This window comes from Zalophus californianus, chromosome 8, assembly GCF_009762305.2.
Source record: "Zalophus californianus isolate mZalCal1 chromosome 8, mZalCal1.pri.v2, whole genome shotgun sequence".
In the NCBI taxonomy this organism is placed as follows: domain Eukaryota; kingdom Metazoa; phylum Chordata; class Mammalia; order Carnivora; family Otariidae; genus Zalophus; species Zalophus californianus.
This window is the reverse complement of record NC_045602.1, coordinates 52,207,987-52,235,928: the sequence shown is the minus strand read 5'-3', so window position 1 is coordinate 52,235,928 and position 27,942 is coordinate 52,207,987. Positions and strand designations below refer to the sequence as shown.

Here is a 27,942-nt window from a genome sequence, read left to right as displayed (position 1 = left end):
ACTTTTTAAAAAGTGTTGTTTTTGTCTTTTTGTTCAAGTAAGATGCTTGTATTTAACTTTTTGTTGGGCCACGACTGTGGATTTATAGCAGGTTGCAAAGAAACTGTAGAGAAATGCTTGTACCCTCCACCCAGTGTCCCCCTTGCATTTTCCAACACCAAAGCAGGAAGTGGACATGGGTACCGTGTGTGCATGGTTCCCTGTCATTTTATCACCCATGTGAGATCTGTGCACCCGCCACACTGCAGTCAAGGTGCAGTTCTGCCAGTTACCACAAAACTCCCCCCTTCATCGTCACCCCCCCCCAGACTTCTTTGAAAGAATGGAAATCCTGAAAGAGGGACCGGGGACCGGAAATGGGTCCTTAGGCCAGAGGTTGGAGGTGAGGTTTCAACTCTCTGGGGAAGAAAAGACAAGCACGTCCACTCCAGTCTGCTCCAGGAAAGACATATTTGGTTTCAGACTGGCTGTCCTGAGTCACCCAGACAGGGCTTCCCCATACAGTTGTGCTTCCTCCCCTCCCTCTGTGCTGGCGGTATCATTTGGCAAGGTGCTTGGAAATGCCCGGACATCCTGAGTCTGGAATGAAACATGGGGATGACCTGGGCAGACCTTGGCTTCAGTGGGTCGAGCCACCACCTAGTGCCCACCTTGCCTTGTCCAGCAGACCTGTGCCCCATGACTCCTTTAGCCACTTGACACAAGGAGGGTTCCTCCATTTATACTTTCTGCTCCGAGCTGAAAACTGCCAGGGCAGACCTGCTGCATGACACCCTAGAGGTAAAATATAAAAAGGTAAGACAGGGTCCTAGGATTGGATGGAGGGAGACCTGCCCTGGTTCCCGGGAAGCTCTCAGTATTATGAGATCGAAAGGCTTAAAGAGACCCAAGTGTAATGGAGGAGACATAAGCTCAGCTCTCTGGGGGCTCAGAGTCTAGGGGCAGTGACAAGAGACACTGCTCCAAAAGGGCATGACAAAGGGAAGACACCAGATGTGTGGTGAATCCAGAGTGCTGGAGGATGCAGGGAAGGCTTCCTGTAGGAGGTGGCCCTGAAGCTGGCAGAAGAATGATCCTCTATAGATATTCAAAAAAAGATGATGATGGAATGGTGCGGGGGAAGAAGTAGCCAGGTATGATCAGGGCAAGGGGTGCAGGGTGAGGGCAGGTCGGGGGAGACAGTGAGGAAGCGACAGTGAAGAGAGGGCAGCCTGCCAGAAAGCGCATGTGGTACGGAGACCAGGAAGAGATGTGGTCTGGAGCAAGGGGCTGTGAGAGCACCTGAAGTTCCAGGGGGAGGAGCTGAGTTCATACTGGCTGCAAGCTGGGGGCAAACGAAAAGCCAAATTCAGAGGTTAGAGGGCCAGCCTTACCCCTGCACACCTCTCCTCCCCTCTGCTGCTGCGGCACGTGGCTTAGGGCCCCTCCCAGATCTGGAAGAGCTCCAGGACACGGTTTCCATGTTTATAGTCAACAGGGAGGAGGGGAGTGGCGAGGGGAGGGGTGGCCACCGGGGCGGTCTGATCAGCTCCCTCCAGCTGCGGCCTGGCCTCAAGAGTTTGCGCTAGCCACCAGCAGGCTCAGGTCCTCAGCTCCCAGCCTGCCGCCTTGCCATGGCCACAAGGGTAGACAGTAGGCCCGGAGGGCTCCCCGGCAGTGGCTGTGACCTGGGCACAGCCCGGGAACACATGCAAGCGGTCACCCGAAACTACATCACCCACCCCCGTGTCAGTGAGTACAGTCCCCGCAGTGGGTGAGGGTGGGGGCTGCTGGGTGGCTCGGCTTCTTAGGCTCAGGGAAAGAGGAGGCTCTGAGGCTGAGGAAGGTCTAGGGGACTCTTGGTCCAGCAGAGTGAGGCAATGGACCGCCCAGACAAGGGGCCACCTCTGCAGATGGGGGGATGGGGTCCCTAGCCCAGGCTACCCCAGAGGAGAAGGCAGGGGAGTTCCTTGCGGGAACCTTTCGGTCATCACCCTTACCCAGCCCTGAGACTCCAAGTCCAGAGAGAGCTCCCCACTGCCCCAAGGGTGTGTGTTTGTGATACATGCTCTGTGTGAATGTGTGTGTGTGTTGGGGGGGTGTGTGCATGTGCTCCAGAACACTCAGCACGAGGAAATGTATGATCAGGTGTTCTCAGGGAATGCGTGCAGCAAGGTGGACCATGTGTGCATTCTCAGGATGGGGACAGACACGTCACTGTGTCATGTCAATGGGTACATGTCATGTGTGCCTTTGGGGGAAGGTGTCTGTGTGTATAACCCAGGGGAAGGAGCGTGCCTGGTTATGTGCGTGCTTCCACCTTCACTTGGGTGAGGATAGGTGTAAATATGTGTGTGACAGCTTGCAAGTGTGTATGATCAGAGGGAGGAAATGTGTAACGTACCTCAGGGTGAGCGTGTGGTTCCGTGCACGCGCATGCGTGCTCATGGGGAGAATGTGGGTATGTGGTCAGGTGATGTCATATGTCTGTCTGTACAGCTGGGGGCAGGGGGAGTCCCTGGCACGGGGAGAATTCAGAATTCAGAGGGGGCCATCCCGAGGTGTGTCCAGATATCTGGGGCACAGAAACCAGTAAGGCTCTGAGGACCAAAGGGAGTACCCCCTCCATCTCTCCTTGCCAAGGTCATTCTCCAATTCTCAAATTCTCAGGCAGCCCAGCTCACTGGACTAAACCGGCCTGGCCAGCACCGGCCAAGCAGAGCCAGAGGCTCCTAACAGGGCATGTGTGGAGAGAAGCTGGCCTAGCACAGCCACCCCGCCCTCCCCCCTGGGTCGGTTGTTACCCAGACCGTAGGGGGAGGAGCCACCTGACGGGGCAGCCCAGAGAGCCGGGTCTGCATTGAATGGGGCTGGCATCCGCCCAGAACGGACCTAGTGCAAAGTGGGCAGGCCTGGGGTGCAGAGGAACAGAGCAGGGTGTGTGAGGCACCTCCAGAGGCCTGAGGCAGGCACTGAGGGGTGGAGCACATTCCAGCTGAGGAGGAACTGAATGGGACCAGATTTAGCAAGGAGGCCCTGCAGGCCCTTGCGATGGAGGCAAGGGGGAAGCGCTGAGGCCCAGATCCTCCCCTGGGGCAAAGCAGGGGTCATGAAGGCCCAGAAATACCCCGTGACTGGGCCCCCACTTGGGCCCAGAGCCCAGGCCTGGTGGAGATCTGAGCCCACCCTGGCAGGCTCTTCCCCCACCACCCCCTGCCGAATGCCCTCCCCAGGACCCTGCCAGGTGCCACCACACCCCAGGGCCCCCTCCAGCCGGTTGCCTCCAGCCAGCACCTTATTTAGAGTCAACAAGCCCTGGTACAGGGAAACACCCAGGAGATGTGACCCAGGCTGGAACCCAGGGGTGGCAGCGCCCTCGTGTCTGCCTCTGTGTCACCTCATGGGGCCCTCACCCTTGGTGAATGTGTCACACCCAACAGCTGACCCCGAGACAAGGTTCCGCAGAGGGGGAGCCCCTCCACCCCTGACTCTTCTCCGCACCTGCATTAAAGATGTTCCTGCAGTGACAAAGGCTACCGCCTTTGCTGCACACCAGTGCCCTCACGGGGTCCCCCCAGGGGCCAGCCTCCCCAACCCAGGAGCAGATCGGATTCCTCAGTGTGCTTCGGCACCCACAGCTTTCTCTGGTTCCCACCCCCTCCCTCCTCTGGGGGCCCTGAGGGGTTTCCTCCCTGAGGGGTGAGGATGGGGGTGGTGGGAGGGTGTGCAAAACTAGAGCTGCGCCCTCAGGTCAGGAGAGGCAGGACTCCTGTGTCTCTCTCTGCCTGTCTCCCCCAGCCTGGCCTCCAACTGGAGGACTCTGTGGACTCTACGGATTTCTGGGCAGGAGAACTTTAGGCAGAGACAGAAAGCCTAGGAGGAGAGCTGGGGGACCAGAGGGCAGGGATGGGGCAACGGGCTGCCAGCCCCCCCAGGGCTTCCTCAGCCGTGGGTGGGCTGAGTCCAACAGAAGTTCTCCTGGAGGAGGAGGTGGACCAACAGGCCTGAGGCCTTAAGGGTGATTTCACTGCAGTGGCTGAGGGAATAAGCCAGAAAGGGGGGGGCAGGGTAGAATAGCATGGGGGTGAATCCCAGCAATATCTGCCCTGGTTAAGAAGGGACCCGGCTGCCTCCCTCAGAGCTAGAGCTCTTTCCCCATGGGAAGGACATGGCATGGCGCTTTAACTGTTGTGTGGGGCAGAAGGTGCTTGGGGGGGGTGGGGAGGCAGTAGGGGGAGGGGGGGCAGGGTGCAGCGGGAGCAAAGGTTGGACCGACAGGCTGTCAGCCGGGCTGGAGGGGCAGAGCCAGGTCAGATCACCCAGGGGCTGGAATGCCAAACCCCCAGCTTTGCTGCCTGCCTTGGTTTCCTCCACGGAAAGGCCAGAGAGTTCCACCCAGCAGGTCTTGGGCTGATTCTAAGAAGCCTCGGCCCTCCCTCCCCTAATCCGTCAGGAGGGGATCAGGGAGGAGGTGGGGGACCTGCTGGCCCCTGGCTTGCCCCCACCTCTGCCTCACGCCTGGGCGGCCTGCACAGCCCTCTCCCAGGACGCTGCAGGTGTGGCTGGGCAGGCCCTAATTAGTGGGCTTCCAGGAGCCCCGCTGAGCCTTTGACAGGGGAAGGCAGCGGGGAGATGGGGGCAGGGAGGGGCGCCAGGCCTGCAGCCCTAAGTGCAACCCTGAGTGTCAGCTAGGACAATGGAGAAGGGGAGGGGGCAGAGCAGAGGGAGGGAGTGTCTGCAAAGTCTCAGGAAGGCCTATTGAGGGAGTGCCCCTCAGGGGTCTTCTGGGCCAGCCCCCTGCCTCCAGCATGACCCTGCCCCCCTTCACCTCACCAGGGTTGACCAGTAGGTCCCAAGGCTGGGGGAGTGCCACAGGATGCTGACTGACTTGTGGTGTGCCCCAGGAGAAATCAGCCAACTTCTGGGCCTCAGTTGGCCACTGCATGCGATGGACACAATCAGTTGGGGGTGGGTACACACAAAAAGCCTGGCTTCCCGACAAGGACACCTTTGTTGCTCAGCCACCACCTTGGCTGTGTCCAAACTGGACAGCCTTGAAGAAAAGATGTTCTCTAGTCTTACTGGGGAGACACAGAGCTCTGGTCTGAGTGGGGGAGACATAATCCAGCTCATTAAGGACCACAGCCTGGGGAAGACACCTCTAGGGTGCCCACCTGGGGGCTGTGGGACTTCAGAGGGGAGCAGAGTCAGGGGGCTGCAGGACTCAGTCAAGGGCAGGGCGTTGAAGGATATGAAAAGCCAGATGCTGAATAGAAACAGCCAGAGTGGATTATCTGCAGTGAAGGGCCCAGGCTATGGAGTGACGGACTCATTTAGGAAAGCCCAAGAGAGAGAGCCAGGCCTGTGCCTCTGGAAACCCAGAAAGCTGGCTTACGGCTGAGGCTGGTGGGCTGGGCTGGGGGCTCACAGACCGAGCGCCCTGCCGCAGGCAGCATTCCTCCTGGCCTCTGGGCTGCCCCCAGCTGCTCACCACTGCTCCCCCCACCTCAGGTGCCCTCCCCAAGGTAGCGCTGTGGGGATTTCCACAGGTTTCCCAGAAAGAAGCTGTGAAATGGGGGAAGCCCGCTGTGAAGAAAGGGAGGAAGGTGAAAGACTTGACTGACTCTGAGGCAGAATTGGAAAGAGTTCCCTGGGGCTTTGTGGACCTTGAGCCCCATTCCTTACCCGCCCCCCCCACCAGCCCTTTTGGCCAGTCTGGTATTTTCTCTATAGGGCCAGCAAGAGGCCAGCTCTTCCCAGGGCTTTTTAAAATGAGGCTCTGTTCCACTGTGCCTGGTCCCTTGGGGTGGCCTAGAGAGAAGCCAGAGTGGAGAACGCCAGGAGAGGGTGGAAGGTGAGCAAAGGAAGTCAGCAGTGGAGCGCACTTGCCAGAAAGTGGGCTGTGAAGGGCAGCAGCTGTGCAAGGACTGGGGCTGAGGGAATGGTTTTTGAGATGGGAGATACCAGGGGCCCCTGGGTGGCTCGGTGGTTAAGCGTCTGCCTTCGGCTCAGGTCATGATCTCAGGGTCCTGGGATCGAGCCCCCACATCGGGCTCCCTGCTCAGCGGGGAGCCTGCTTCTCCCTCTCCCACTCCCCCTGCTTGTGTTCCCTCTCTCACTGTGTCTCTCTCTATCAAATAACTAAAATCTTAAAAAACAAAACAAGATGGGAGCCCCCAGAGCTTGCTTGATGGGAGGGCCAACAGAGGGGGCCGCTGGCTCTCTGCCCCAGACAGCAGTCATCTCTGGGGACGGACCCCGGGGCAGGAAAGGTTGGCCTAAGAGGGAAGGTTGGATAGATACCTCCTCCCGTCCTCTGAAGGAAGCTGAAGGAGTTCCCTGCTCCAGGTCCAAGCCCAAAAGGACGAGTCTTCTCGTGCTCTCTTGTTCTTGAGTTTTCCTAGCTGTCCGTAAGCTCAGAAGAGCCTTGCAAACATCCCCACAAGGACCGCCTTGCCCAGTCGGTCTTCCTAGCCCAAGGCCCAGGAAAAGGAACATAGATCGGATGAGGGTTTTGACCACTGAGCCCCAGACTGGGGAAGACGTGAGCTGGGGGCGTTTAGTTTTTCTTAGTGTGGGGTGACTTGGCACCAGGCTTGCATGGAAGCATGAGGGCAAGTGGCTGAGATCCCAGCCCCAGCTCTGCCACAAGCATGCTGGGTGATCCTGGGCTAGCTTTTTCACCCCCATTCTCCTCCGCTTTTGAAAAGAGGGTTAGACCACTCTCCCCTCTGATGTTCTTCCAACCTGAGTGATCCAGTGACCTTACAGACACTCTGACCATCCTGCCTTGTCAGGGCGCCTCATCTCAGCTGTCCCACTGGTGCTTCCCAGGGACCCCGGGAAGAGCTGTATATCCCAGGGTCATGGGTGAGGAAGAGTTCCACGGTCTCCCAGCTAGCCTCCAGCAGAACCAAGATAGGCTTCCTGTCTGCCAGTCCATGGCTTTCCTGTTGGGGTTCCCCAACACTGGAGTTAGAGGCTGTCTGTAAGCTGAGCTCATTTCTCCATTTGTGGGTCTCTCCAGCGACTAGGACTAGGGCATTCTTCTCCCTCCTTCCTTGTCACTCTGTCCCCTCCCCCACAGGCACTACAGGGAGCCCAGGTTGTCCAGGATCCCCCCTGGCCAGGCCTCATGACAAGGCAGGGACCCTGGCTGGTTTTTCTCACCGGTGCCTGCCCCCCCCCCACAGGCGCACATGCTCACAGACACAGTGCTCAGTCAGTGTCGAGTGACCCCCGAGGGCCACAGAGGGAGGGCAGTTCTCTCCTCATCTCTAGCTGGGGGCCAGAAGCTTTTGGAAAATGTTGTGGGTCTGAGAGGAGGGAGTGGGTAAGATGCGGGCTGAGGCCAGAGGGGAAGAGGGGAAGCAGCCTCAAGATAAGAAAGACTTCTTCGTGGCTGAGGGGGAGGAGAGGACTCTGAGGGGCCTCTGCCCTCACCCTGGCCCTCCTCCAGCCTCCTGCAGGTGTCCAAGCCAGCAGGGGGCCCTGCGGGCAGGGGCATGACCCTTACAGCAATGGTGGCTGGCCCTGTCACAGCTAATGACCCTGACAGCCCAGACTGGGAAGGGGGTGGGGGTGGTGCTTACAGGGAGGGAAAGCAGAGGATGCCTCTGTGTGCGTGTGCGTGTGCGTGCGCGGCCGCGTGCGTGTGTGTGTGTGTGTGTCTGGGTGTGTGTCTGGGTCTGAGACCCTCACCTACCTCCACCCCTCCCCCAGCCTACAGGACTGTGTGCAGCGTCAATGGGCCCCTGGTGGTGCTGGACCAGGTCAAGGTAAGATTTCCACTTCCTCCCAGGGCTCCCCAGCCCCTGTGCAGGATTTCTTCTAAATTGCCCTGCTCCTAGCTGTCTCCCAAGGGCCCACCCATCCCTTGTAATTCCGTCACCCATCCCCACGTTCTTCCTCCCCAGCTGTCTCCCCAGCCACCCCCGGGTTCCCTTCCTGCATTTTCAGTGCCCCCCCCCCACTCCCGCTCTGGGCCTTCAGGGACCCACACCTACCACCAAGGACCTGGGGGATCTACGCTATTGTGCCTCTTCGTCAGTGGGATGGTTGTATTGAACTTGCTTACACGGCTGGACTCTTCCATCAGCTGCTTCTTTTCAAAGGAAGGGAAGGCAGAAGAGCAACACCAGCTAACTCTTCTCCAGAGCTCCAGGTTTTCAGAGGCTTTTGGAAAATCTCAGCCTGGGAACCAGCAGCATGGGTGGGAAGTAAAGAGGGCCTCCCAGAAAGAAATGGGACGTGGGCTCATTTGTGTCCCCTGGGGAACCGCAGGACCATGGCAGAGACTGATAGCATTTTGAGTCTGGGGTTGGGGATTCTTAAGGCATAAAGGGCCCTGCAAAAGTATGAGGTCACTCTGCTGTCCCCCTGCCACCAAACAGTTCCAGCCCCCAGGCTCCCACCCCATGCCACCCATCCCAGACTGGAAAACTGATGCCACCCTGAGTCATCCCTTCCTCGACCCCAGTCCATCAGTGCCAATGACCTGTGAGCAGTCTCCCACCCCACTGCTCCCTGATTATGGCCATGGCCTCTGGGCCCCCAGACTGGGGCCCTCCTGTCCTCCATGCTGCCCCCCTGCAACCTGAACCCCTTCGCTTCCCTGCCTCAAACTCACCTAGTACTGCCAGTGCCTTCACCTTACAGGCGCCACATTCTGTGAGGGTTCGCGCGCACCTCCCCGGCCTCATGCCGAATCCCCTCCCCTCCCTACGTGGAAATCCACCCTGCCTCTGCATGGAGCTGCCATTTGATGTCTCTAGGCCTTTGCTCATATTTTCCCTCTGCCTCTCCCACTACCTTTCCCCCATACCTTCCTCTGACTCACCCCCAGGACTAGCTGAGAGGTCACTTCTAGAAGTTTCGCCCAGGCCCCTGGGCAATGAGCCCGTCCCTCCTCTCCCTCTTCTGTACTGTCCCGTTGGCAGCTCCATCAAGCCATTTGATCACCACCTGGCCACATGTCCCCTCACTGCCCCCACAATGTCCCTCCAATTGCACATTACTCCTGAGCCCCCGGAGCCCCACCCTGTACTTCTACTGAACACCCAGTCCATTGTGGGTGCTCAGTTTGTTCAGAGGAAGGGTGAGTAAATGAATGAGAGGCATGAATGACTAAATCCAACCCTTTCATTCCTGGAAACCAGATTCCAAGTTCATACAGATCTTCCCATTTGACCCACTAGCCTCGGGGAGGCACTGGGAGGGAGCGTGATGGAGTGTTTACGCGTGTGCACGCGGGGGTCACGCAGTCTGACTCAGGCTCTCCAGCCCACCCTTCCCACTAGCTACCTGTCAATTCTAGATCGGCAGCATCAGTACTACCTGAGAACTTGTTAGAAATACGGATCCTAGGGCTTCTACCCCAGACCGACAGAATCAGAAACTCTGGGGTCGGGGGAGGATGCAAAAGTCAGTCTTTAAAAGCCCTTCAGGGGCTGTGATGCTCCCTGAAGTTTGAGAAGCATCTATTTAGGCTTGCAAACTCTAGCTTCCTCATCTAGTAAATGATCAGAGAGTTATTGTGAGGATCAAATGAGGTAAATGTATTTTTATGAGTCCTCCTTGAGAACGGTTAGCACTCGCTCTGCTTGGAATGCAGAAGTGCTAATACGCCTGATTAAACAGTTGGTGCCGTCTGCTGCCCCCTCGCGTGGTATGGAGAGTCAGTACCTTCACAGACATCCACTCTCCCAACTACTAAATGGGACTAGACTAGGAAATGAGATAGATCCTCAGACCTGTGTCTCTGTGATTATTAGATGCATCTGTAACTCTCATAGAACAGACCAAGTGGTTGATGGAGACACCCAGAGAACCCTGAACTTGCAGAGGGAAAAAAATCAGTTCTATATAGTCTCATAAGTTCAGGAGATGGAGAAGACAGCTTTATGTATCCCTCTCCAGATTCCACACCTTCCCTCTTCCCTAGTGGCTTTGGCAAAATGCCACAATTCCTCCTCTACAGCGCCACCTTCTGCCCAAGTCGAACCACACCAGCAATTACGCTTCCTGCTTCCATTTTTCTCAAATGGAAAAATGCTTGCGGGGAAGAATTTTATGCAGATTGGAAGTTCTTAGCCCAGGGAATAAGGGCCTCGAGATTGTACGCAAACCTTTGAAGCCGTGTATCCGTGTGCCTGTGCATTTTTCTAGAGGTAGTTTCCACAGTTCCATCTGATTTTTGGAGGTGTGAGTGTAGGCTGTAAAATGCTAAATGCTAAACCCCTGAGTGTAGACTGTAAAAATGGCCCCGCTAGATTATTAAACATCCACACTCCCAGCCCTGATCTCACAAACAGTCACACACAGGTTGTGCAAGCATTAAAGAGGAGTCCAGTTAGTGGACAGCCACCTGCCTGGGATATGTTAGAGAGATTTCACTAGAGCAGCGGTTTTTAAACTTGAGCACGCATGAGAATCCCCTGGAAGGATTCTTTGGGCCCCGACCCAAAGTTCTGATTCAGCAGTCTGAGGTTGAGGCCCAAGAATCTGCATTTCCGGCAAGTTCCCAGGTGCTGCTGCTGCGCTGGGGAGCACACTTGGAAGATTGACTGCTCTAGAAGATCTTCTTCCAACTGCTGTGTTTTGATGCAGACCAGTCCTTATTGAGACTTGAAGATAGCACTCACCTTATCCACCTGACTCGGTTCCAAATGTCTGTGGCTACTTCCAAACTTTTAAAAGAAAAAGCTTTCAGAAGCATGTATATCAGCTCTGAAGACAATTTCCAAAGAGGGCTTCCCAAACTGCCTTGGGCATTGTCAGAAGGAAATGACTGGAGGCCAGGGCTTAGTCCTGCCAGGCTTGCTAAGAACTTTCCAGTCGGCCGAGTGCAGGAGTGCGAGTGTGGGCAGCAGCTCCTCTCTGCCTGACCCCTGGCTGGCTGAGAACTCAGCAGAATCCCCAGCGGAGGACACGGGTGGCACTGAACCATCCCCGCTCCCTGTGGTCCTCCTAGGGACTCAGGGTGGGAGTTGAGAGAATCAGGCTCTGAAATGGGGTTCCTCTGAGTATAAGCTCATTGTTGCACCCTGGAATTCTCCCCCTGCACTCCCGGTTGTAACTGGCTGTGACCACCCCTGCCCCCCACAGATGACTGACGCAGACACACACAGAAGAGCCTGGTACTCTCTTCCTAGAGGGTTCCAGACCACACCCTCCGTGACGGGGTGTGATGGTTCTGACCTGGCTCTGCCCGTTCTCCGGCGTCCGACTGCAATCTCTCTGCTATGCACAGTTCGTTTCCTCTGATTTCACTGATTTCATCTTTCAGGGACACACAGGGCGCCACCTCCTCTCCGTTCCCCTTTCCTCTGCCCTCCCTCACCCACATAAACCCACATAAAAAAGGAGGACTTTATCAGCCGGCTGCCTGGTTTTTATCGGGCCCTGGCCTGCTCTCTGTCGGGCACTTTTCCTCCCGAGGCCCACCGGACAAGGAGGCCGGCGGCTGCCTCGGAGAGAGAGACGGGCCCGCAGAGCGGCCGCGGAAAGCCAAGGACTTGCAGTCAACGTCGGTCCCGGGGCCTCCCAGCCCTGGCTCTTGGGCGCCCTCTTGTGGTTAACGAGCCAAAGACCATTAGACTTGAGTTGCCGCGCAGACCTCAGCGCCTTCCTCCCGGGGCCGGCCCTGCTCGCCCAGCAGCCCAGCTCCGAGGGATGGTTTGGGGGAGAACGAGGGCGCTTTCCTGGCCTCCGAGGAGGGGCCTGAGCCGAGCTTCCTCCAGTGACCGTCAGAGCTGCAAACGCTCTGGTCTCAAGTTCCACCCTCCCACGCCCGCAGGGGTGCGCTGGGGGAGTGTCCCCCCTCCTCACACCCCGTTAGGAAATTGAACCATCCCACACACACCCCCAGACCCTTAACGTCACTATGTTAGGTAGAGTGGGGTATTTAATATAGTAAGGATGGTGATAACCAGTCGCACTGTACTTGAACATCCCAAATTACATTTTAATTACCAAAAAACAAAAATAAAAAACATGTTCCTTGTAACTAGTGAAAGAAAAGTTAACTGTTTGTCCCTAACTTCTTTATTCCCAGCCTCTTGAGATAACCAAGGTAAAGATCCTGCTATAAAGAGGCAAATAAAGTGCATGTTGGAGGTTTACATTGGTGTCAGTCTCTTAAAAAACATGATTCCCTCATGTCGGTAGCATTCTTCTTGATAGCAGTGCGGTAGCCTGGACGTTCTGCGATTGATTCGGTGGTTCCGTTACTGGCAGACATTCGGTGTGTTTCCAGGCTTTGCTATTGCAAATAGTACAGCAAAATGTACCCCTTTCATACTGGGGACTTTATTGCTATAAGGTAGATCCCCCAAAATGAAATTGCTGCTTCAAGGTGTATATTGATTTTAAAATAGATTTTAAATAGATACTGATGATTTGGGGGCAACACTGCTAGCCCAGCAATGTTGTGGGGATTCACATTCCCGTCAGCCATGTGTTAGAGGACCCACCTTCCAGCATCCTTGCCAGCCCCAAACATGTTCTCTCCTGGGATTTTGCCTATCTAATCAATGAGAATAATACTACCTTGTTTTTTATTTACATTTGAGTATCTTTTTGTGTGTTTGGATTTCACTTTCTCCTCTGTGAAATCTTCCTACAAATTGAGGTGTACATTTTGAGTTGTGGGAGCTCTTTATTGTTCACATTTTTTTATTAAGACTTTATTTATTTGAGAGAGAGAAAGATACCGAGAGAGAGCATGAGCAGGGGGAGAGGGAGAAGCAGGCTCCCGCTGAGCAGAGAACCCCGATGTGGGGCTCGATCCCAGGACTCTGGGACTGTGACCTGGGCCGAAGGCAAATGCTTAACTGCTTAACTGACTGAGCCACCCAGGCACCCCTACAATCAAATATCTCTATTTTTGCATTTATGGCTTCCGGATTTCTTATCTTACAGACATCTCTCTTGCCCAGCTTTTCTAGAAAAGCTAAGAAAAGGAAAGAAGAAATGCCCTTTGTAGTATTTTGTTCATCTTAGCTTTATATGTAAAGGTTTTTTATGCCTGGAACGTATGTGTGTTTATGATGTGGGTATCTTCTAAGTAGATACCTGCTTATGTTAGCGCCATTTATTCAATAAATTCTGTTTTTCCCTGTGAAGTAATGTGCCACATTTGTTCTACAACAGTCTCCTAAAATCTGGGATTTGTTTCTGGACTCTGATCTGCCCCACTGATCCATCTGTCTGCCCCACACCAACACTTAACCGTTTGACTTCAGTAGCTTTAAAGCATGTTTTCATGTCTGCTAAGGCAAGTCCTCCACGCTGATCTTTTCCATAACTATTTTTGGATATTGTCAGACACTTATATGAATTTTAAAATGATTTTATTAAATTCCAGAAGAAACAAGAATCCATTGGGAATGCATTTAATTTATATACTTTGGAAAAGGATTGATATTTTTATGATAGTAAGTCATTCTGTCTTGGACAACAGTATTCTCCATTTGTTCAGGGCTTGTTCGATGTCCTTCAGTAAGGTTTTATTATTCTCTTGTGCCTCTCTTGTCAAATTTATTTCCAGATATTGTATGGGTTTGGGCCCTATTGTGGATGGATCCATTTTTCTCCATTTCCTCGTCTGTTTATGGCTGGAATAGAAAAAAAGAGATTCTTTTTTTTTTTTTAACTGAAACATATTGACACACAATGGTACAAGAGATTGATTTTTGTGTATCTTGTATACAGCTGCCAACTTCTCTTATTAATTCTGGGGGTTTTGTTTTTGTTTTGTTTTTTGGCTAGAGCCTATGGATTTTTCTAGATATACAATATCATCAATGAAGGGAATTCTGTCTCTTTTTCCATTGGTACACTTTAATTTTACTTGTGATTTTAAAGCAATTTCAAAAAAATAAAAATAGTACCAGGAACATATACCCAGTTGTTAACATTTTACCCCATTTATTCTGTCTTTTGCTCTGCATGTATGTGTGTGCATAACTTTTTCCTAGATCTTTTAAGGGTAAGCTATCCCCCAAAACTCCAGTGTTTATTTCCAAAGAATAAGGATATTCTCTTACATAACAACAGTAGTTACTGACTTCTGATACTTACACCGATACATTTATCTGACCGACCACCTGTATTCCAGTTTACCAGCTGCCCTAATAAAGTCTTTTATAGCATTTTCTCCCCTCCAGCAGAGGATCCAGGCTGGGGTCAGGTTCTGCCTTTAGTGGTCACGTCTCTGTAGCCTCCTTTAATCTAGAACATTTCCACAGCCTTTCTTCTCTGACATTTCTGAAGAATACAGTCTCCTCTCCTCCTCTCTCACTACTTTTTTTTTTTTTAAAGAAAGCTTTCTCCACTTATGTTTATTAGTATACTTATTCATTTCTCTTTTTGGGGTCTTATTGTATAAACTATAATTTCCAAAACAATATTAAGTAACAACGGCAATACAGTCATCTCTGTGCGTTACTGATTTTCTTAGAATAAAAGTGGGTTTAGCGTTTCACCATTGGGAAGCTTGTTGATGTTGGTTTGGTAAATAGTGTTCAAGTCGTTACCTTCCATTCCCGTCTTACATAGGATTGTATTAGAAACACTGCTGAATGTTCTCAAAAGCCTTTTGGGTTTCTATTTACATAATCCTGTAGGGTTTCTCTTTTAATTCGTGTTTACAAAAAAACTCCCTATTATTACAAATTATATTGTGAAATGTTGACAAATTCCCAGAGGTTGATTTATCTAGGCTTGCATTCTTTTGATGAATCCTATTTGGTCATATCTGTTTGTTTACTTAATACACTGATTGGACTGGCTAATAGTTTATTTATAATTTCTGTGTCTACATTTATAAGAGAAATTGGTCTACGTTTTTTGGAGGGTCCTATCTTTTTTTTTTTTTGAAGATTTTCTTTATTTATTTGACAGTGTGAGAGCACAAGCAAGGGGAGTGGCAGGTAGAGGGAGAGGGAGAAGCAGGCTCTTCGCTGAGCAGGAAGCCCAATGTGGGGCTCAATCCCAGCACCCTGAGATCGTGACCTGAGCCAAAAACAGCCACTTAACCGACTGAGCCCCTCAGGTGCCCTGGAGGGTCCTATCTTTACTACATTTGAGGTTTGGGAAGTTTTCTATTTTATAGTTTCCTTGCCTTCTGTTTCTTTCTGTTCATCATATTACGTTGGCTGGTTCTTCCAATGTAATGCTGAATAGAAGGATGATAGCAGGCATTGTTGTTTTGCTCCTAATTTTTTAACAATTTTTAACAAATTTTTAACAATTTAACAGAGAGAGAAAGAGAGCAGAGTGAGCAAGAGAGAACACGAGTGGGGGGAGAGGGGCAGAGGGAGAGGGAGAAGCAGACTCCCCGCTGAGCAGGGAGCCCGATGCGGGGCTCCATCCCAAGACCCTGAGATCATGACCTGAGCAGAAGGCAGATGCTTAACCAATTGAGCCACCCAGGTGCCCCTGTTTTGCTCCTAATTTTAAAGGGATTGTTTTACATCAGAGTATGTTTTCTGCAGTTTTTCTGAGGATGCTTTTTGGAGTTAAGGAATTTCCCTTTTATTCTGTTTTCAAAGAGTAGTTTTGTTCTTTAACCAGGGCTATCATGATTCTTTAATCATCAAAGCTTTTGTTTTAATCATGGATAGTTTTTTAAACCTTTTTCTGGAATGTTAAGATGAACAAAGTTTTTTTTATCCTGCAATTCATTAATAAGGTAAATTAATTACATTATCAGATTTCTAATATTAGACTAACCTTGAATTACCGGGTCTTTTTAATTTTTATTTGTGTATGTGTGTCTTTTTTATTTTTTGTTTTTTGACTTTTTTCTTTTATCATTTGGTTTGTAACTCGACCTTTTTTATACTTTGCTGGATTTGGTTTGTTAGTATTTTACATAGGTCTTTTGCATATATATTCATAAGTGAGATTGCCTATAATTTTCCCTTCATTATCTTATTTTGTATCAAGGTTATCCTTGCCTCATAAAATTAATTAAAGACATCCCTTTTCCATCAGTCTTTTGAAAAGCTCAAGTATTTTCAAATTATTTGTTCTTTGTCAGAACTCACTTGTAAGACTATCTGGGACTGGTGTTTTCTTTATGGAAAGATTTTACACTATTTATGTAATATCTTCAAGTTTGTAGGACTATTCCGGCTTTCTATTTGGTTTTTGATTGGTTTTGGTTTGAGTTGTATTCTTCTAAGACTTTATTCATTTCATCTAAGTTCTGAACTATATTGCATACAATTGTTCATAATTCCTTTTTATTACTTTTTAATATTATTAGTGTAGCTAGTTTTGACTTTTTTACTCCAATAATTATTTATGTCTTTGCTCTTAATCAGTTTTATTTTATCAGTCTATTTTATTAGGCTTTTCAAAGAACCAATTTGGCTTAATCTTCTTTGTTATATGTTTATTCTCCGTGTTAATGATTTCTGACCTTTTATTATTTCTTCTACTATATTGGACTTTTTAAAAAAGTTTTTCTTTTAATTCCAGTTAGTTAACATATAGCACTGTATTAGTTTCAGGTGTACAATATAGTTCCATACGTCCACACTTCCATATGTCACCCGGTGCTCATCACAAGTGCACTCCTTAATTCCCATCACCTACTTCCCCCCATCCCCCTATCCTACTTTATTGGGGGTTTTATTGCTGTTCTTTTTTCTAACTTTTCATGTTGCATACTCTTAAACTTACTCAGTTTTTTTCTTTTCTAATATAAGCATTTAAAGCTCAAATGTGGGGCGCCTGGTGGCACAGGCGGTTAAGCATCTGACTTTTCATCTCAGGTCGTGATCTCAGGGTCGTGAGATCAAGCCCCACATTGGGCTCTGCACTCAGTGTGAAGTCTGCTTGAGAGTCTCTCTCCCTCTCCCTCTGCCCCTCCCCTTGCTCTAGCTCTCTCTCTCTAAAATAAATAAATAATTAAAAAAAAAAAGAAAAAAATTTTAAATGCATCCATATATGTCGATACATAGGTTTTCATTATTGCTTGGTGCTAAATATTTTCTAATTCTATGGTCTTCTGTATTAGGTTTTTTAAATTTCCAAATACATGAAGTTTGTCTAACCATCTTTTTGTTTTTGATTTCTAACTTGTTTTGATTATGGTCAGAAAACATGGTACAGCCTGATTGATTCTACAAGGCGCTCTCCTTTCTCATTGTTTTCTATTTCATTTTTCATGTCAGTTCTGATTCCCTCTAATGCTCAAGGAGTAATTTAGAGGAGTACTTTAACTCAGAATATGAGGAACACGTGGGCAGGGATGTCATCTTTTTACCATTTATTTTTATTAGATTCCGATTCTCACTTACTCCCTGAAGTAACTCAATCACCAGGGAAGCAAGGTGAGGGAACCTGAAGGATGCAATGCATTCTCTCCAGTACCGCCCCTGGAATAAGGTGCAGGTTGCAGGGCTTAGGTCTCTGGGGACTGACAAGAGCTGAAGCCAGGGTCAGTGGGGAGGGTCTGCTCTCCTGGCCCAGCTCTCCTGGCCCAGCTCATAGCCTCTTCTGGAAGTGGGGAAAAACTGGGACCCCGGTTCCCGGAGCACGCACAGACTGCAGGGCTAGGGGATTCCCTTGGGGCAGACCTCCACCTGCCCAACCTGCTACCTGTGGTCCTAGAGGACAGTCTAATTGTCTTTTTTAAATTCAGTTATAATTTACATATCATAAACTTCCTTCTTTTAAAGCACACAGTTCAGTGGTTTTTAGTATATACACAGAGTTGTGCAGCCATCACCACTATTTGATTCCAGAACATTTTTATCACCTCCAAAAGAACCCCTTGTACCTGTTAGTTGTCACTCCCAATCGTCCCTCCTTCCAGCCCCCGGCAAGCTCTAACCTTTCTGTCTTTATGGATCAGACTATTTCAGATACTTTGTATCAGTAGAATCATATACTCCGTGACCTGTTGCGTCTGGCTTCTTTCACCTACTTAGCATGTTTCCAAGGTTCATCCGTGTTTTGCATGGATCAGTATTTCATTCCTTTATAAGGCTGATAATATTCCATGGTATAGATATACCATCTTTTATTTCTCTGTTCACTGTCTGTGGACATTTGGGTTGTTTCCACCTTGGGGCTATTATGAATAAGGCTACTACTTGTATATGAACATTCATATACATTCATATGCAAGTTTTTGTGTGGTCACATGTTTTCATTTCTGTTGCGCCAGTGGAATTGCTGGGTCATATGGTGTCTCTATGTTTAACCCTTTGAGAGAGCGTCAGAGTGTTTTTCAAAGTGGCCCCACCATTTTAAGTTCCCACCAGCAGTGTTTGAGGGGTCTGATTTCTCCACACCTTCAACTACACTCGTTATCTGTCCTTCGGACTCCAGCCATATTCATGAGTGGGACGTGGTATCTCATTGTGGTTGTGATCTGCATTTCTTTAATGGTGAATGATGTTGAGCATCTTATGTGCTTATTGGTCTTTTGAATATCTTCTTTGGAGAAATATCGATTTAGATCCTTTGCCCATTTTTAAAATTACAGTATTTGTATTTTTATTGTTGAGTTTTAAGAGTTCTTTATATATTCCTGATATTAGCCTGGTTCTTTTCAAACGGATAAGAAGAGATACTACACTTGCTTATAGCCAAAAGAGAAGTGATTGCCTGATTCTTTTTATTCCTGAAGCTGTGAGGACAACACATGAATCAATCCCAGCCCCATGGCTAGGGAAAGACTGCCACTGGTACGAGGGGACACCCGGCAGCCCAGGAGAGCACTGTGCCCGTGTGTTCACCCTTACTCCACAGGGGCAGGGACAACTGTGCTGTCCATGGGACCTAAACAGCCATAGTAACGATTACATTTTATTGAGCTGTTACAGGTCCTGGGCACCAGCTAATGATTTCACATAGATCACTTTCTCCCCATAGAAGCCCTATGAAGTAGGTATTATTATGATTCTCATTTGAAAGATGAGGAAAGTAACGCTCAGAGACATTAAGTAACTTCCACATGGTCACACAGTTTCTAAGCATCAGAGCTTCAGGTCTAACCCTGGTCTTCCAACTCCAAAGTCAGTGCTCCTGCCCATCCAGGTGTACAGCCTCCCAAACAGAATCCAAATGCCCCACCTCCGGCCCCTCAAGTTCACTTCTACTAGTGCCTGGTCACAAAAGGGGAGACAGAAGCTTGAGAATGGGTCAAGGAGGGTTGGGGGAGACAGGGACTTCACCTCTGGTCTCACCGCTGCTCTGGGCTGCTCTCCCCTCCTGCCAGTTTGCGCAGTATGCTGAGATCGTCAACTTCACCCTTCCCGATGGCACTCAGAGAAGCGGGCAGGTGCTGGAGGTGTCTGGGACCAAGGCAATTGTTCAGGTAAGTGGTGTCAGGGCGATGTTGGCTGGCAGAATAAATGAACGAGCCCACAAAGTTCCTGACTATCTTATAGGCTCCGAAGGCAGGAAACGTCCTATTTTCCCAAGAGCGTCTTGCCCAGAGCTGGGCACAAAGGGAGCCTGGAATGGAAGGCCCCATTCTCCCCAGCAAGACCCTTATTAGAGTAACTAACCTCTTGTCCCATAGGTGTTTGAAGGAACCTCTGGGATCGATGCCCAGAAGACCACCTGTGAATTCACAGGGGACATCCTACGGACTCCAGTGTCAGAAGACATGCTGGGTGAGGATAGGGGTAGGAGAGGCCGGGGGAGGGGGTGCACGTCTGTCCTCCCAGCCCAGCTTCCCTGACCGCACACTTAGCACACTGCATTGTCCTTGCCTCTTTGCCTGTCTGCCTCCCCTGTGAGTTCTTTGAGGTCAGAGATTGTGTCTTCTCTCTCTGACCCCCCAACCCCAGCTCAGGGCCGGACATACAGATGTTCCATAAACGAGGAAGGCAGGTTCAATCAACTGGGGGCACAGTAGGTAGTCCTCTATTTGGGGTTAGGCTGAAACAGAGTGCACATCCCCCAATTTTCTCCCAAGATCTGTCACACCTGGCCCTCTCCTCTTTCCAGCCCTAAAACCCTCCATTAGAGTCATTTCCTGGGCCAAGGCCTCACCTGTAAAGATTTCCAGGAGAGGAGGGAAGATCCCCATGGAAACAGTCCCTGTGGCCAGCTCTCAGGGGGTGACTGAGGGCTGAGGGAAGAGGGACGTGAGGGGTGCGTGGGAGCCGCTGGTGGTGTGGAGGGTGAGCAGCAGTGAGGGGGACCCAGGGCTGGCCCTAAGCGTCCCCCAACAGCCTCCCCCACCTTCAGGTCGGGTCTTCAACGGCTCTGGCAAGCCCATTGACAAGGGGCCGGTGGTCATGGCAGAGGACTTCCTGGATATCAACGGTGAGTGACCAGGGAAAGGCTCTGGACAGATTTCGGGACCCAGCCCCCAATCACTTTCCCCACCCCCAGCCACCGCCTCTGCCATCTTGCCCTTGGAAGTTCTGCCCCAGACACAGGCCAGGGGCAATGGGCCAGGGCTCACCCGCAGGCTGCTCAGACTACCACGCAGATCGCGTGTGCGACAAGAACTGCAGAGGCCTCTCTGTCCCCAAATCTGCCACAGAGCCTGAAAAACTGCCATCGGCACTTCATGTCCTGTTCCTCTCAAAGCCATCATCAGGTGCAAAGTTCCATGGGTGCCCCAAGACCCTCACTCTCCCGCCTTCCAGTGCCCTGTCCCCGCCCCTCAGAGCTGCCTGGGGTGGCTTGCAGCAGTAGACACAGCTCCTTCCCGGTGGGAGGCCATCCTGAGTCCTCCAGTCCTGTCAGTTCTGAGGACCAGATGGAGGCCCACAGAGGCCCACAGCTGCCCCAAACAACTCAGCAAGTCAGGGGCAGAGCAAAGGATACACATCCCCTCAGATAGGAGCTCTCCAGGCTGCCCTCTGTTCCTTCGAGCCCCGCACGACACCTGCTCAGCCTCGGGGGCCTCAGCCTGAGCTCCCACCTGCCTGCCGCTTCTGCTGGGCCAGGCAGCACTGTCCAAGGGAGCACTGGATCATGGTTATTAGATACAAATTAATTCAAGTGGAATACACGTTCATGTCATGTGCCCACCAGCCGCATGTGACTAGGGCTACTGGACCGGGCAGGGTAGTTAGAGCACATTTTCATCATCACAGAGAATTCTGCTCCACAGTGCTGCTCTGGAGTTGGGGACAGGGTTGGGGGAGGGCAGGGACAGACTTGAGCCCTTGAGCATGGGTCCATGATCGCCCTCTCCCAGGCCAGCCCATCAACCCCCATGACCGCATCTACCCGGAGGAGATGATTCAGACGGGCATCTCTCCCATCGATGTCATGAACAGCATTGCCCGTGGTCAGAAGATCCCCATCTTCTCAGCAGCCGGGCTCCCCCACAATGAGGTGAGGCCTGCAGGGTCCTGCAGACATGACCAAGAGGAGCGCACAGGGCAGAGGCCAGGGCTGGTGGGCCAGTGAGGTGGGTCTCCTGAATCAAACAGGCAGGGACCAGCCACGCTGGGGTCACCGCTGTCCAGACTGGTAGCTGTCCTCTGGCAGCTCATGGGCTCAGGGCCGCAGAAGACCTCCTCAGTGTCCCCAAGCAGGTCTTCAAGCCTTCACCCTGAGGAAGGCTGTAGGACCTGGGGCAGCCCTTTCATCTTTCTGGCCTAGGATCTCATCCCCCCGCCCCCCGCAACCAAAGGCCTTGGCAGGAGGAAGGACTGGAAATTGCTCCATCCATCATCCTCCATGGTGCTCAGTGGGCTGGGCTCTGGGTTCTGGTTCTGACACCCTTCCTTCTAATCCACTCCACCCCAGATTGCCGCCCAGATCTGCCGCCAGGCTGGGCTGGTGAAGAAGTCCAAGGCTGTGCTGGATTATCATGACGACAACTTTGCCATTGTCTTTGCGGCCATGGGGGTAAGAGAAACTAGGCAGATTGGCAAATTCTGGAAGCTGTGGGCAGGCAGCCTTGTCTCTCTTGGACCCTGGCTCTGCCTGATATGATGAGGGAGGCATAATCCTTCTCCCTGAGAAGCTGTCAGTGTCCAGGCCTGTCTGGTGGGAGAGGCAAGAGCAGGACTGCGGGGGAGGGGGGCTCAGTGACTAGGTACGGTGTGTCCCCCAGTGCGTCCCAAGGGCATGGCAGCCCCCATGAGCCCGAGGGTGGCCTGGAGGAGGGAGAAGCCAGGGAATTTGGGAAGACGGCTTCAGGGAGGGGATACCACGGGGCCCTCAGGGGGCCCAAGGAGGGGTTTAGCAGGGAAGCAGCTGGTTAAGTGATGGGTCAGGATGCAACGAGTAGAGCATAACCTGAAGAAATCTGAACTTCTCTTTGGGGGCCTGGGGAGTGCAAACCCAGCCCCTGCCTTTTCAAGTGCTGGGTCCTCCTAGGGACTGTCAGTCAATAGGCTCTACTGAGACGAGATGGGAGGGGCCGGGGCCCCTGCCCTTAGGCTGCAGAGACCCCCCCCCCCCTCCAGCTCTCCCTGCTGTGTGTCCAGGTGAACATGGAGACAGCCAGGTTCTTCAAGTCTGACTTCGAGCAGAACGGTACCATGGGGAATGTCTGCCTCTTCCTGAACTTGGCCAACGACCCCACGTGAGCCATCCCCTGGTACCCAGACTGCCTTCAGGCAGCGGTCCCTGTCCCCTCTCAACACCCAGAGTACCAGAGCTCGGGAGTATCCCAGAACCATAGCCATGGGCCAGAGTTGGGAAAACAACCCCTTGTTGTGCAGATGGGGAAACTGAGGCTGGGTAAGGGATAGCCCAGGGAGAGATGGAGGGGACGAGACCACAAGCCCGCCTGCCACCTGCAGCCCCTCCGTTCTTCCCATAATGTGCATCCAGCCACTGTCCCCAGTCAGACCTCCCTACCCTTGAGTCACTTCCCCAAAGCCACCTCTAAAACTTAAACCACGTATTTACAAAAACTGCTGTTTTATTTTTTAATTTTCTTACTTGAATAGAGTTGACACACAACGTTACGTTAGTTTCAGGTGTACAAGGTAGTGATTCAGTTTCTCTGTAGGTCATTGCTATGCTCACCACAAATGTATCTACCATCTGTCACCAAGTAACACTTACCATACCACTGATCCTATTCCCTGTGCTGCTCCCTGACTGGGAGCCTATGACTCCGCCCTTTGCCCCCCATTTTGCCCATCTCCCCACCCCTTCCCTCTGGCAGCCATCAGTTTATTCTCTGTATGTATAGGTCTGATTCTGCTTTTCATTTATTCATTTGGAAAAACTGCTATTTCTAAAGTTCAGGAAATGGGAGTTTCAATCTGTGGGTCAGGGGGATGAAAAAAAACTTCTAATAAAACTGTCCTGGGTACTGAAGGGGCTCCAAAAACGAAGTAACAGAATTCTGGAGGCCAAGATGACATCACCAGAGAAAAGACCCACAGGACAGAGCTTAAGGACTGAGAGAGCCTGGAGCCAGAGGAAGGGACTCGGGAGAGCTCAGAGTGGAAGGGGGCTGCCAGGCGGGCAGGGCAAGCCTATGGAATGTGCACACTAGCTGTGCTCTGGAGCAGTGAGGGGAACCTTCTGGAAGGTATCCAGAGTGCTCTACCTCAGCCGAGTGTGGCGAGGAGGAAGCTGGGGAAGAGAAGGGCAGCAGGAGGGAGGAGTGTCAGACATGGTGAACTGCCCACCCGCAGGAACCACAGCTGTCAGGGGGCCTGGGAGCTGGGGCTCATCCCACCCACCCCCCCTGCTGCTATGCGCAGTTCACTATCCACTCAGCACTTGGGGCTAGAACAGAGCACAGGCCTAGGCCTCTGGGCTCTCTAAACACAGGCTGTCCCTCCAGGATCGAGCGGATCATCACCCCGCGCCTGGCACTGACCACTGCTGAATTTCTCGCCTACCAGTGTGAGAAGCACGTGCTGGTCATACTGACCGACATGAGTTCCTACGCAGAGGCCTTGCGGGAGGTGAGGCAGCTGATGAAGGGTGTCGGGGTCATGCCAGCCTCTCCGTAGTCTTTCCACCCCGAAACTCACCCATCCAAGCCTGCCGCCACTCACTCCATTTCTCAGTCACCGAACCTCGCGCTCAGCCTCTTGCCCCACTTCTTACCCCAGCGACACCGCCATTGCAGGTCTCAGCCGCCAGAGAGGAGGTGCCGGGCCGTCGAGGCTTCCCAGGATACATGTACACAGACCTGGCCACCATCTATGAGCGGGCAGGCCGCGTGGAGGGCCGGGGAGGGTCCATCACTCAGATCCCCCTCCTCACCATGCCCAATGACGGTGGGTCTCTTCGCTGCCCGCTACCCTCTGCTACCCCCTGCCCTCCCTTCCCACCGGGATGCTTAAAGGGCCCATGGTTTTGTGCATAGATGTGCCGTAGCTCTGTTTCTTCATCACGGGATTCACTGTTTTTTCCTTGCCTCCACATACCCCATCACTCCCATGAGAGCCATAGAGCCCAGGCGGCCCTGAGCGGGTGGAGACGTGGGCTCCGTCTACACTGACACCAGTTCATTTCCTTGCAGATATCACCCACCCAATCCCAGACCTGACGGGCTTCATCACAGAGGGACAGATCTACGTGGACAGACAGCTTCATAACAGACAAGTACGGTCCCCTCCCTACGACTTAGTGCTCTCCTCATCACCCCCAGAGACACTAACAGATGTCCCTTCACCTGCTGTGCTTCAGTTCTCTGTGAATTAGGAGGGGCCGGGCGAGGCTAACTCCAAAGAGGAGACGACCCAGGAAGACTGTGTGGTCACAGACACAGGACAGGTCTGGCTAGAATCCAGACCACCGGACTGTGGGAACCTTGTGAAAATCATCTCATCCTTCTGATGCTAGGTTTCCTCATCTATAAAACAGAATAGTATTTATCACTCAGTGGAGTGCATTGTGGAGGATACAATCATTTGGCACATAGAGAGCATCCAGCAGACAGTAGATAATAAATACCACTTCCCTTTGCTTTCCAGTAATTTGCTCTGGTGAACAAAACAGTGGGTAACTGACACAAGTAGATGGTGAATAATGTGCCAACAGGTTAGAAAATGTGTCTGTCCCATCTGAGGTCAAAGGCAATCCTGTGACTTTTACCTCTTTGCTCAGTAGGTTCCTTCTTTACAGCTATTAACTATTAAGCTTCAACCTGGTTTCTGGCCAAATAATCAAAGGTTTTTAAAATAGTGACTTTCATTACCTAATGTCACGTCATGTCCCCCCCTCCCTCCTCCTGTCTAGGAGCACACATGTAGACACCTCCATAGCCGAGCTCTAGAATTTGTGGGCGATAAAGGAGGGCAGGGCATGACCAGCCCACCTCTCTGTGGGAGGAGTGAGGAGCAGTCTCTTGAGAACCCCAGGGGGGAGGAGAGACAAGTAGGGGGAGGAAAGAAAGTCAAGTCTGGACCCTGCCTTCTGCCACTCCCTTCTTCTGCTTGCCCAGATCTACCCCCCCATCAATGTGCTCCCTTCCCTGTCGCGGCTGATGAAGTCTGCCATTGGGGAGGGCATGACAAGAAAGGACCATGGAGACGTCTCCAACCAACTGGTAAGGAGAGAGCCCAGGGACTGGCGGGTAAGCTAATTTCAGAAGCTAGAGGTTTGAGCCCTACCTGGACCACGAGCTTTTCTCTGGGAAATCCCTCCCCTTTTGGGGTCCCCACACAGTCAAATTGGGGGCCACTGAGCTCCTGTGATCCGCCTGCGGTGACCGCTAGGACCGTCCCCCCTTCACCCAGTATGCTTGCTACGCAATCGGGAAGGACGTGCAGGCCATGAAAGCAGTGGTGGGGGAGGAGGCGCTCACTTCGGAGGACCTGCTCTATCTGGAATTTCTGCAGAAGTTCGAGAGGAACTTCATCAACCAGGGTGAGGCGCGCTGGGGGCGCTCAGGCAGTAACCCCCTTACCCGGCCACATATACGTGCACACGCTCCTAACACTCCTGCCCCGTCCCTAGGCCCCTACGAGAACCGCTCCGTGTTCGAGTCTTTGGACCTGGGCTGGAAGCTGTTGCGCATCTTCCCCAAGGAGATGCTGAAGCGCATCCCGCACAGCGTGCTCGATGAGTTCTACTCCCGCGAGGGGGCGCCGCAGGACCCCGCGGCCGACACTGCGCTCTAGCCCCGCCCACAGCCGGACCCCGGAGCTCGTCCCGGAAGCCCCTGTTCTACCCCGGTTCTACACACGCCTCCGTGTCTTCCAAGGTCCCACACACCTGAACCGACCGCTTGAGGGCCCACTGTCAGCTACCCACCCCAACCCCCCCCCCACCCCGCCTCGAAGCGGGAGGCGGGGTGGGGATGGGGCTCCCACGCTTCATCCCTCTCCCTGGATTCCCAGACTGGGAAAGAACAAAAGGTTGTTACGCCTGTATTAAGCACATGAGAATCACCTAGAGAATTTTACAAAATACCAAGGCCCAGGCTCCAAACCAGATCAATTAATCTGAATTTGGAGGCGAATTCCTCTGCATTGGTATTTTTTTCCCCAGGGACAGCTGGAGTTGCAACCCCTAGTTTAGAGGCTGCAAGATAACCCAGGTAAAGATAATGAGGGTGCACTTGAAGAGGTCCTGAGACACCCTCCAACCCCAACATACACGTAGGGTTTTGTTGTCATTCTTAGGACCCTAATACCTCAGAAGCAACAGCCCACAGAATCCCCCAACTGCCAGGAAATCCTCAAGCTTTGTCCCTGCAAAGCATTATCACTTTATCTTAATTTGAAGCCAGGTGTTAAGGCCCCACTTGGGACAGATACCCAGAATTTGCTAGTTTTTAAAGTGCTCAGGAAGGGTGCTGACTCCTTCAGACCCCGGCGGTTGGGAGGTGAGTGGACTACCAGAGGAGGTTTCCCTGGAATGAAGGAGAACTGCTTTGGGTGGAGAATCTGCATTTTTGTCCCTCCCCGTAGGTCACTGTGGTCTTGGGAGACTCTCCCCCCTCCTTAGATTTCTCTGGGGGAAATACCAGGAATGATGGGGCCCAGAGGGGAGAAGGTAGTTAGAAGTGAGTGGTGTGGTCTATACCTAGAGTTGACCCCTGGGGCCTCAGTAAACCTCTGATAAGCTTGGGGTCATTCCCCCTGAGAAGGGATGGAATGTGGATGGTTCACTCAACACTGAATCAGGCCACATTGATTGCTTGACTACCATATATTGTAAAAATTTAAAAGGAAAACATTGATGACAAATATATGTAAAGGGTTACTGTTAATAAGTTTTACAAATCCAATAAGAAACACTTTGAAGACCCTCAAAGAACAATGTGAAGAAACAGATAATTCCCAGAAGAGAAAAACACTGATATTTAATTGTTTAACTTTTGGTAGTCATCAAGGAGTCAAATTAGAACATTTCCACTACCAAATTATTAGCAAATGTTTATTTAAAATCACAATATTCAGCGCTGGTGGTGATGGTTCCAGTAGGTCCTCTTTTAACAATAGAAAATTCTAGATAGCTGGGCTGGTCTTACTGCTGCAATCCCCTCCCTCCTTGTGAAGTAGGTGGTATTATTCCCAGTTCGCTAATGCAGAAACTAAGACACAGAGGTCAAGGAACTCGCCCAAAGTCCCACGGCTGATGTGCAGGGTACCTGCTTCACTGCAGGTAGAAGTGTAATGAATATAAAACCTTCCTGGTGGGCAGTTTGTAAACACATACTAACAATTAAAAAATGTTCGTTCCCTTTCACTTAGTAATTCTACTTCCAGGAAATCCATCCTAAGAAAACGGCCAAGATGAATCATTTTGTTTTCTGCCGCACATGTCAAATGATAGTGTATGTTCATTATGACGCTGGGCTACAGTGGCGTCATAACGTACGTTTAGTATATGGCATGACAATGGATGCTAGTTCATAATAAAACGCTAAATGAAAAGGAGTACAAAAAATGTAGGATATGTATATACATATCGTAATAGACCGTGATTTCTGCGGTTGGTGGAATTGTGATTTTTAATTTCCTCGTCCCTTTCTCTGTTTTAACAATCAGCACTTAATAAACTTATCATCAGAAACAAAACCCAAGCGTCTTGTGGTTTGTG

General features: G+C 51.4%; 1 protein-coding gene across 1 annotated transcript; it reads left to right on the top strand.

Moving 5' to 3' along the window:
- Window positions 1-1,512: 1,512 nt before the first annotated feature.
- On the top strand, window positions 1,513-27,920 carry ATP6V1B1 (ATPase H+ transporting V1 subunit B1). Its single transcript, XM_027621596.1, has 14 exons — window positions 1,513-1,731; window positions 7,702-7,757; window positions 19,220-19,318; window positions 19,526-19,619; window positions 20,200-20,277; window positions 21,164-21,303; window positions 21,721-21,822; window positions 22,407-22,504; window positions 23,726-23,849; window positions 24,017-24,167; window positions 24,413-24,495; window positions 25,337-25,441; window positions 25,632-25,761; window positions 25,852-27,920. Exons 1-14 carry the CDS (start codon window positions 1,614-1,616, stop codon window positions 26,013-26,015), a joined length of 1,542 nt encoding a protein of 513 aa, XP_027477397.1. The 5' UTR covers window positions 1,513-1,613; the 3' UTR covers window positions 26,016-27,920.
- The last annotated feature ends 22 nt before the right edge of the window (window positions 27,921-27,942 follow it).

Coding starts and splice junctions, on each gene's coding strand:
- ATP6V1B1 (XM_027621596.1), top strand. CDS start 1,614: ATGGCCACAAGGGTAGACAGTAGGCCCGGAGGGCTCCCCGGCAGTGGC. Junction 24,168..24,412: donor CCTCACCATGCCCAATGACG/GTGGGTCTCTTC, acceptor ATTTCCTTGCAG/ATATCACCCACCCAATCCCA. Junction 24,496..25,336: donor GACAGCTTCATAACAGACAA/GTACGGTCCCCT, acceptor CTGCTTGCCCAG/ATCTACCCCCCCATCAATGT.